This window comes from Berghia stephanieae, chromosome 7 (assembly GCF_034508935.2).
Source record: "Berghia stephanieae isolate SIO BIC M18660-M18661 chromosome 7, UCSD_Bste_1.3, whole genome shotgun sequence".
In the NCBI taxonomy this organism is placed as follows: Eukaryota; Metazoa; Mollusca; class Gastropoda; order Nudibranchia; family Aeolidiidae; genus Berghia; species Berghia stephanieae.
Window position 1 is genome coordinate 28567295 of NC_088366.1, and position 11252 is coordinate 28578546.

At 37.5% G+C, this 11252-nt stretch overlaps 1 protein-coding gene across 9 annotated transcripts in view; it reads left to right on the plus strand.

Moving 5' to 3' along the window:
* The window catches only part of LOC144976998 (neuropilin and tolloid-like protein 1), a 101103-nt gene that overhangs the window by 66109 nt on the left and 23742 nt on the right, over nt 1-11252 (plus strand). For all 9 annotated transcript variants that reach the window (XM_078921669.1, XM_078921661.1, XM_078921665.1 and 6 more), the window contains one exon: nt 11025-11124. In XM_078921669.1, coding sequence (XP_078777795.1) covers nt 11025-11124 — 100 coding nt within the window. The remainder of the gene's footprint in view (nt 1-11024; nt 11125-11252) is intronic.

Below are 11252 nucleotides of genomic sequence, written 5' to 3' on the forward strand. Positions count from 1 at the left end.
AAAGGTAAAAAATTTATTTTATTTATTTTCGGAAATTTAATTTATTTCTGTAAGCTAATACAACAAAAGTTTCGTATTTATGATCAGAATTTTAGATTTAAATTATTTTTCTTTAGCATCTGATTTAACACAACATTCAAAGAAAGCTTAGATTTAAGACTATCTAACAATTAGGAGGGGGAGGGGGGGGGGAGGGGAGAGGTACCATCTTAATCGATCAACATTATTTGGCGTAAACAATTTCTGGCCATAATGCCCCCCAAAAAATTTAATACAACGTGTTTTATCAGAGTACACCTAGCACCCAAATTCCCAGCCACTGTGGCTTACATAATTTGTCTCTTTTTTTTCGGTCGTATTTTTTGTTTTTCACTATCATTTCTCTGTACCATAATCATTATCTCTTATTATTATTGCGTATGTTTATATAGCAAACCGCCGGGTACATAGGCAGACGGTAACGTATTAATCAACGGATCTATAGCCATCAATATCTAATGCTATTTTTAAGCATGACTACACATATCAGTCCCTGGAGAGTTTTTTCCGACAGTCACGTCTCGTTGCTTCTCTTATTTGGTAGCTTCCCTATGGAACTAACGCATTATGAAGACCCCATCAATATTAGATAAATGAATTAATCAGACGGATTGATCGTTCCGTTGTAAGTTTTAGCGACCACCAAGCGAAAATGAAATAGTCCCTCTTAACCATAATAAGGCCCATAGTGCAGAAATTTATTCTGGACTTCCATATCGATAAATTGAAAATAGCAATTGCATGCTATTCTTTGGATAGGACGCTGGTCTAACACAAAGTACTTTCCGCCAGCTCCGAATCAGATCAAGTTATTCGATCACAGCTTGGTGGACAGAGGTCGTGGGGGTCCAAAAACAAAATCTCGACCATACCTGGGATCATTAACAATCCATTTGCAAGTGAAGCGTGTGCTCTACCAACTGAGCAATGAGGATCCCTACAGCCGAACGCGTTGAAATTTGGAGTTTAATAATTACCCCCAACACTTTAATGTCAAAACAGCGCTATGGAAATGGAAGATGATACACAACACTTACTGTTGGCTAAACATGACTTCGAGTTCAGAAACTGCAACTCCGGTGGATCACCTTCACATAAAAAGGAATACTGTACAACAGGATAAGTTATAGGTAGATCCTAGCAACACTCTACCCCTGTGCTCAGCTTTAATTCACCCAAATAGGCTTCAACAGTCATGACGTCACTTCCCTCGTAATGACGCATAGTAACTTAGTAACTGGTTCTAAACTATCGGAACAATGGCGGACACCCTTTGAAATACTTCTCCGACGAGCATGACAGTGTATAAAGAGGAGAAATAAAATAAATCGGATCATGTTTTGACTTTTATACATTCTGATCACATGACATGTGAAAAGGTTCTAGCCAGCTTGAAGAATAAAAACGACCTATTTCCTTTGTTTAGAACCAAGCTGCTCGTTGCTGGGCGGACGTGACATCAGACTATTGAATCCTATTCTCGCATTGGAATGTCGCCAAGAAGAGGGCCACTGTTCAAAATGTAATAACAATCAATTACTCAGGGAGATGATTTTCTAAATTAAATTAAAATTCCCTTTATTCATCCCATAGGGGAAATTTGTCTCTAGGGTCTATTCCAAGGGAAGACTGGAATAACCCAGGCGTTAGCCGCAGAGCAGCGCCGCAAATTGAGCTAAGGCGAGGTGACTTGCTAAAGGCCACACAGTGCAGGTACGAAGCAAAGACCCTAGCGCCAAGGGGTAAAATGTGATCGCTCACAGACGGTAAACACACTCACTCTCATCCGACAAACTACATCATAAAGTGGTCTCCAGCTAGGGCCAGGGCAAAACCAAGTCACAAAGAAAGAGACACTAGATGTGGGATTTAAAAAAACAACAACTAACCAGTATTTATTTCCCTCTAACAGCCCGTGAGATGAAGCTTAATGTAACTTTTGTGTCGCTGTAGCGTCCCAGTAGAGGTGTATAGTCTTGTATTCACAAAAATTACTTCTGTTAAGTTCGAGAGTTCGAGTAGGTGATAAGAAACATTGAGGTGTTTTGTATACGTTTTTCTCATCCTTCAAAGACGAAAAATAAATTCAGAAGTTATCCTTCTATAAAAACGTTTTCTCTGTCTGAAAATTGCACCCGATCCCAACAGACTGCATGCTTCGTCCCGGTTCATTTCTCTCTCTCTCTCTCTCTCTCTCTCTCTCTCTCTCTCTCTCCTCCTCTCTCTCTCTCTCTCTCTCTCTCTCTCTCTCTCTCTCCTCTCTCCTCTCTCTTCTCTCTCTTGGTTCGCTTGTAAGTTTTCTTCCACCTCTTAGCCTCACCAATCAATAAACGCGTCATTTCTTCCTTGTAATTACTCATTCTCCCTCTGTCCTTTCATCTCTGAATTTCCAATTATTCCCTGTCATCATCGCTTATTCTTATCTTTCTCCTCCTCGACGTCTCTTGTGATTGACAGTGTCAGTCAGAAATGATTGAGGTCTCCATAGCTCAGTTAGTAAAGCACTCGCTTCTCACGCAAAGGGTCCGAAATTTATATCCCGGTTGAAGTCGAGATTTTTTTAATGACCGTAATATCCACTCAACAGTGATTTGGTAGTTGGATCTTTTAGATCGAGAGGAAAGTACCAGATTCCTATCCAAAGGGTAGCAAGCAATTTTATTGTCCGTTTTACGTTATACAAATAGTGATAAACTCCGGCTTCATGGGCCTAATTATTCTTGACAGTGAGTGTCAGTAAAAAACGCTGACTTAAGTGCCTTGTGCTGGTGATTTTTTTTAAAATTGAGCTTTTATAAAGCGCGATATTCACTAAACGTGCTCAAAGTGTTTTACAAAGTGTTCTTGACCAACAGCCACACGTAACATGTAGAACAAGACATGACGCCTGTTAGGCGATAGTATATTTTTTTTCCAACACAGACAACGCTGTTAACGGCCATAATATACTCATTTTACACCTGAGTACGGCGAGAGAATGTGAGTTAAAGAGCCTTTTCCAATGACTCAACTATGCGCCGAGCAAGACTCAAACCCAGGACCTTCTGATCCGAAAGCGAGTGCCATACCACAAGACCACATAGCCGCAAAACTTCTAAGAAGTCTCAGGTTTACGAAGTGCCAGGTTTGAGACACCCCACCAGTCGTTGTCTGTAGCCAGGTTGGCCTGAGTAAACCCTCTCCCTACCAACCATAGGAAAATCGATACGATGCTACAATTAACATCACAAAACTAAAAGACAATATGTTGTTATAGCTCTAAAAACTTGACACTGTAATTTAGAGCTCATTTTGCTGGGCAATGTCATATAGATCTATTATAGATTTATTTGTTGCTTTGCTGTTTGAATTATTTAATATATTTTGTTAAGAGTGAGTGTAAAAGTTTGGACAAAATTCTGAAAATCGACTGGTAAGGAGAGGGTTAAATTGGGCAGTGTTTGTAACATGCCTATCCCAAGGACACTACAATAAATGGGAGCCTGAGTTTTCCTAGTTGTGCACCGATCAGGTCACTGGAAATGCTCAAGATTGCTTGATTTTGCTACAAGACTAACACCGCACTGCTAAGCTATAGACTAATAAAACTACCTGAGGTTTAATATAACGAAATGTCCTCTAAGGGTCCATTCAAAGCGCTTTACAAGTGATCCCTAGCGAACGACAACGTGTAACATGTAGCACAAGGCATGATGACGCCTGTTAAGGGATATAAAAAAATTTCCGACGGAGACAACGCTGTTAACGTCCATGTATACATTTTACATCTGATTACGGTGAGAGAATTCGAGTAAAGACTCAATTATGCGGGACTCGAACCCTGGACCGTCTGGTCCGAAAGCGAGTGTCATACCATAAGACCACAATAGTACGAGCACAGCCCGCGACTAGAGAAATAAAAAAGAGTTTTTATAGAGAGCAATATCCACTAAAAGTAAACTTTCTTCAGCGAATAGCAGTGTATTCTTCTTCTATTTCTTTTCCTTCCTCCTATAGATAGAATGCGCTTGGCCAAGGAGTTCACAACATTGCCATCCGGAAGTATAACGGACCAACACACAAACTCTGTGTAACCATGAACTTTTATTGTCTGTTTAATACAGTTTAGTGAGAACAACTCACAAACGCGGATGGCAAAAACAATAACAAAGACCTGAGTGACGTCATCTGCATACTATCTATAATATTATTTACTTTGATAGGATACGCATCTCTTTATAAAACTTATTGATTGGATACTACGTTTTATTACTATTTAATGCTGTTTATGTGCAACATCACAAGACTTATTCATGCATGCGGTGGATTGAAGTCTTAACACATGGCGAGGTTCATTAATGAACTCACAGGGCTCAATGAGCCATGGAGCCATTTCATAGTGGTTTATCAATACACTTATCTCATCCTGCCTCCTTACAATGCATTAGCTTCACAAATAAATGATTTACCTTTCCGGTTTCTACGTCTTTAATCGGGTAAAGAAAAGCGTGTTTCACAATAAAAATGGAGCTTATCTTTAAAAAAATTGTCTTCGTCTTCGTGCTCAATATTTGTTTGTTAATTAACAGGAAAAGGGACCCCGACGGCTTAGTTGGTAGAGTAATCGCTTCACACTCAAAGGGAGGAAGACCGATCCCGGGTTAAGTCGAGACTTTTTTCCCCCATCCCATCCCCCTGTCCAGCCAACAATGATTTGGTGGCTGGGTCTGTTCGCGTCCTATTCAAAGGGTAGCAAACATTTGCTATTGTCCGTTTCAAGCTTTAGAATAAGGATAATCTCCTTCTCCTTTCGCATTATGGCTCTGAGGGACTACGACTATGATGCGTGAAAGGATTCACGGCTGTTCCGCGGCGTACTCTTGTAAAGATTATAAGCACGAAAACGTCCCAACCATTGGGTAACCTGTTTGGTGCAGTGGCAGCATGTCTGACCCATAACCAGGATGTGTAAAGTTCGATCCCCGATGACTTGAGACCCCTTGTAAAGTGTTCTGAGTACATTACGAGGATATTGCTCTATATCAAACTTCAATTGTTGGGGGATTATTTTTGGGAGTTTCGTTTTTGCTTTTGTTTGTTTTTAAGAGTAATCTTTGCTCCATTATTTTGAACGACGACTTAGAAAAACTAACTTTATACTCAAGTTTCTTGCTCTTGCTACCATTTTCTACCCGATTCTACACTTGTGGCTGGTTGTCCATCGTATCCTTTGAGAAAGAAATAATAATAATAATGATAATAATAATAATAATAGTAATAATAATAATAATAATAAAAATATAATAATAAATAATATAATATAATAATAATATAATAATATCATAATAATAATAATGATATATAATAATAATAATATAATAAAATAATAATAATAATAATAATAATAGATAATGAATGATGATAATATATAATATAATAATAATGATATAATATAATAATAATAATAATAATAATAATAAAAATAATAATAATAATAATAATAATAATAATAATAATAATAACAATAATGACTTGAGAGTACTATGCTCCATAATTCTGAATAATAACTTGTAAAAAAAAATATTTTATGTCGAATTCCCTTGATGCCTTTTTTTTTTCACGATAAATGGCATCTCTATCACGTGCGGCTGGTTGTACTCACTCCGTGTCCTTTCCGAAAGAAATAATGATGATGAATTAGTAATAAAACAAATGATTTAAGAGAAGTATGGTACATTATTTTGAAAAATAACTTGTAGAAAATCTATCTTCATGTCCAAACCCTTCCTGTCTTCTTTCCACTAAAAAAATTGCATCTCTGCACTGACTTGTGGCTGGTTATAAACCTTGTCCTTTCCCGAACGAAATAATGATGATAATAATAACGCGATATTGTAATACAGACAGTCTGACATCAAATGATTTATTCATGAGATGGACTGAGACACTGAGGATAGACTGGTTCTATCTCCACTTTTGGAAAATTGTGAGACATTTACACGTATTACTATCATATTTTAAAGGGCTTCATTTATTTGAAGAAACATTTTTGTTCAAATCCGGAAAATGGCTCAATAAATATTATGTACGAAAGAGTGGCTGACGTTTTTGTAAACTTATTAAGAACAAAAATATTTTTAATATTTTTTTTTTCAATTTGACGAAATGTGGAGATAGAACCCGTTAATCCTCAGCCCAAGACATGATATTCCAGAAAGAGGCAAGTATCAGATGGAATTCAGAGATTGCATCTTTTGTGTCTAATTGTGTCCATTGGGCGGATTGTCTTGGCAGACTTGTCATAATGCGGCTTTTGGCCTTGCGGTTTGACACCCGCTCTCAGACCGGAAGGTTCAGAGTTCGAGTCCTCTTCTGAGCGGCGCATAGTAGAGTCCTTGAATAAGGCAATTTACTCATATTCTTACCGTACTCGGGTGTAAAATGAGTACCTGGTCGTTAACGACGTTGTCTTTGTCGGAAAAAAAAATTGTAATCTCACCAAACAGGCGTATGTCTTCTCCTATATGTTAAGTGTTGCTATTGGCTGGTAAATATTTGTAAAGCGCTTTGAGCACGTTTGGTTGGATATTGCTTTATATCAATGCTCTAGATTTTGATGTACGACACTCGACTTTCGAACTCTAGTCAAGGGGTTTGAGCAGTGCCTACGTCATTACAACATGGCCTGACACAGAGAATGGCCCAGAGAGTTTCTTTTTAACTTGAGCATTGGTGTAGCTCTATAACCACTAAACGTGCTCAAAGTGCTTTACAAGATGTCCCTAGCCTACAGCAACACTTAACATGTAGGAAGAGACATGATGCCTGTTAAGGGGACTACTATTATTGTTTCCGACAGAGAAACCGCTGTTTACGGTCAGGTACTTATTTTATACCTGAGTACGCTGAGAGACTGTGAGTGAAGAGCCTTTTTCAAGGACTCAACTTTGCGCCTCTCAGAGCGGGACTCGAACCCTGGACCGTCCGGTACGAAGGCGAGTGTCATACCGCTGGGCCATATAGCAGCGCAAATAGTGATGTAACAACTCTGCGTCTGAGCCACAGACGTGAATACCTCTGTGCCATGTACGAGTTTTCATTATTCATTAACAACGTCGTCCTCTCATCTATCATTCGTCTTTAGTGTTTTAGTCGTCGTGTTTTGTTGATAAAGGGAAAACCCGAAACGTCCGTATCAGCTGCCTTCGTAAATTAAATTAGAGCTTCTATTCCATTTCATCAATGTTAGTAATTTCTTCGAGCTCCAAGCAGCAAAATTGGACTATTTACATAATGTTGTTGAAAACATATGGTACACATTATATATTAAAGCGAATGACATAATCAGTCGGATGGTGAAAAGGTTTGAACTGAGATATTGCCAAGTTTAGTTAGAAGGTCAATTTTTATCAAAAATGAGTTATTGCCATAAATGATGAAATCAACCCTTTTTGTACATCTTCGGGAAATACCAAAGCTTAATTTCACTTCTAAATATTTTTTACAGCTAGTTGAAAAAGTATGAAAATTGACACAACTTGCTGGATACCTTTCCCATACATCTGACCATAACTTCATGAAAAATCAACCGATTTACTTCCAAAAAAAAAGATTAATATGCCCTAGGGAGCACATTCTTTCAGAAAATGCAAAATAAATGCAAATCCAAAATGTTCACTCTCCGGCTGATTATTTCATGTACTGGCACATATTATCAAGTGGAATGTTTGAAACGCCTCACGTTATTCCGTAGGCTGTCCTTTGCTATCTGTCTTATATTCGTGTCTTCATTGTATGTGGCTTTGTGCTCAGAAATGTGGTAAGACACTCCCCTTTAATTTCTTTTTACTATTACTTACTACTTACTTATGCGCCCAACATGAGCCACAAGTCTTCGCCATTCTGTCCTGTCCTCCATAAGTGTACGCAGCTCCCGGGTGTTGTCCATTCCTGTGTCATCTAGCAGACAGTCAATGTATGTTTTATTCTGCCTGTCTCTGTTTCTGATTCTTTCAAGTGGTTCCCATAGCACAAGACTGCTTGCAATCTCCTCCTTGTGACTCCAGCAGTGCCCCGCAAGTCTCAGTTTTCTCTGTTGTATCTTCTTTTTACTATTGCACTATATAAAAATCTCAAGTTTCGCATCATCAATCTAAATGGCTATTGTGAATTATTCTGACAATCACCACATGTTGATTGCTTTGATTGCAATACGGAAGTAATGAAAAGCTTCCGGGGTCTCTGGAGACAATTTCATAAATTACCTTGCACGTGAATCGCCCCTGTCTCGAGTATAATATGTGACCCATCCCGTCAATTCGGTACCACATTAGGATGATCCAGATAGCTGCCGTACTCTGAAAAAAACACGATTTTAAAAATTTGGCCAAAAAACTCGATCTTCAAATATCGATCGATTAAAATGACCTTTATTTTGTCCCAAAAAAAAACTCTCTAACCTGGAACTACGTGAAAGCCTCGGGTTTGAGAGTTGTTGACATGATGAGGATTATTACAGTCCCGAGTTTGAGAGTTTTTTTCCACCAGATTATGATAATTCTAATCAATAGATATAATTTGAAGGAAGAATTTTCAAGTCATAATACAATTCAGGCGCGTCCAATTTAAGAAAGGAAAGAAACAATCATTTGGAACAACAAATATCTTGATTTAGAGAGGGATTTATTTTCTTCAATAATGAAATGGTGCATGCAAAGAGACGGTCGTTGAATAACCTTTTGTGTTATATAATACAAGATATTGAATGTATAGTTTGAAACTAGACGTCTATGATCAAAATATGATTGTTTTTTTAATTTCTAGTTTTTTTTTAATTAGCGCAGACATATATGTTTTTCTAACGGTAAAAATAGAATCTAGGTATATGATTCGACGTTTACTTTTTTGCAGGTCTCATAACCCATATTGTTATGGACTCATTGTTTTAATCGAAATACTTTCAAACCCACGCCAAATATTCTCCATTACAACACTGTTAAATCAAGCCCATCATTAATTGCGTTTGCTTATCAGCAGCGTGCACATATTTGCAGGTCTGATAACCGACCGCAATTATGGGTTTGATTTAACTTTGTTGTAATGGACGATATTTTTCTTTGGTTTGAGAGTATTTCAATTTTTTAAAAAAAACAAGCCCATAACAAAGGGAATCAGAATTTGTGACGTCACACCTTCCTCTCTTCCGGTTCAAAACTCATTGGAAGAGTGTAACCGGACAATGAATGAACAATGGATAGGTTACTACATGAATCATAAGATGGTATAACAATTTTAGTAACAAGATGACGATCGATATAGGCATTTTATGAGTACACAGGGTAAAAGAGCGAGGATGCATAATTTTTTATTGACGACCAGCGTTTCTTTAGTCAAGATAGTAAGATGTCATCACTCTGAAACCAGACTATCAATTGCCCAATGCATGTATAAGTCCTCCGGAGGACTGGTTTTAAAATTCGAAGGAAATCGCAACCAGTATTTTGACATCACACTTTTGTTCCCAATTTTGGGTTATCAGACCTTCAAATATGTCTACGTAGGTATGAACCCTAAATTTTAATACCGAGGAGTTGGTCACACAAAAAATAAGGTTGAAAACAAATTCCGTCTCGTCCGTAAAAGGCCACACCACACTGCATACGCGAATCAAAATTAATGAGAAAGACAATTCAGATTTTTCTGGATCATTCTTCCGGGCATAATTTTGACGCGTCTAGTCCATTTGGATTGACTTTGGATCAAGAGTAATCTCCCCTTTGACGTTTTATTATGACTTCCGTCAAAATTGGGTACCCTCGATGCATGAATCTTGCGATTGTGCATAATCCATGCTGGCATACTTTGACAAAACACTTCTGTGAAAATGTAGTTTTGGACAGAAGACATTACCTTCAAATATCGATCGATTATGTAAAAAAAATATTATGATTGACTCTCATAATGATAAAAAATCTCAAAGTTGAAACTTCTTCATAGCGGGTTTTAGACATTTTGACAAAATTAAAAGTCGTTTTCATTGGTCGTTATTTCAATTGAGAGATTTCTGATTAAAATTGAAAAATAAAATGTTTTTCGTCAGATGAAAAGCAAAGCTGTACGGTATATCGTTGGGGTAACGATAATAAACTGGTGTCCTTGGTAGAGTGGGTACGCGAAGTCCCAGCTGAGAGTTTTAGCCAAGATGAGGGTTATTTAAATCTATCGATATTTGAAGGACGAGTTTTCTGGCCAAATCTTTGAATACGAGTATTTCCAGAGTACGGCATTTAACTGGTTAAATGCGGATGTCCAAAATAGTATGATGTCACGGCCGCCCAGCATTGAGCAGTTTGGTTCTAAACAAAGAAAATCAGTACTTTATATTCTTCATGCTGGCTAGAACTTTCTCACATGTCATGTGATCAGAATGTATAAAAGTCAAAACATGATCAGAATTATAATGCTTTTCTCCTCTTGATACACTTTTATGCTCGTCGGAGAAGTATTTCATAAGGGCGTCCGCTATTGTTCCGGAGGGAAGTGAAGTGACGTCACGTCTGCTGAACCCTATTACGTGTAGGAAAGAATGAAAGGACTGGTCATTCTCTTTGTTAATTTCCTTCCGCCAGTGAGACCCGTCTGAAATTGCAGTTACGGCCCTTTACCTATATTTGTCTATCATCTTATTATTAGTTTATGTCATACTAGATACGCTGTTAGAAGCTGAGGACTGTAAACATGTATAAACAAAAATGAATATAACAGCTTCAGAAAAGAACAAAATCCCAAACACGGAAATTTTCGGCCTCAAAATCCTTCGTCAGTCAACAACAAAATGCAATAAAATAAATAAATACATTAACATCATTAATATATTTATTATCAATTTATATATGCTATTTAATTATATTGGGGTTTTTTATTGTTCATTTATTTATTTATTAATTAATTTATTTATTTATTTATTTATTTATTTATTTATATATGTATTTATTCATTTTCTACAGGGACTTTGTTCTGTTCAAGGGAGCGCGGCAATGGCATTCTTCATGTAGAGAAAGGAGACCACGGAGTGATCGTCTCTGGAGGATATCCTGGCAATTACAGGCAAGTTTTACACGGCGTTGTGGTCCCATGGTAGGAAACTTAACATCGGACATGAAGGTTTCTTGTTCAAGTCCCGCTCTGACCTACACAAAGTTGAGTTCTTGGAGAAAGTCCTCACAATCTTTCAC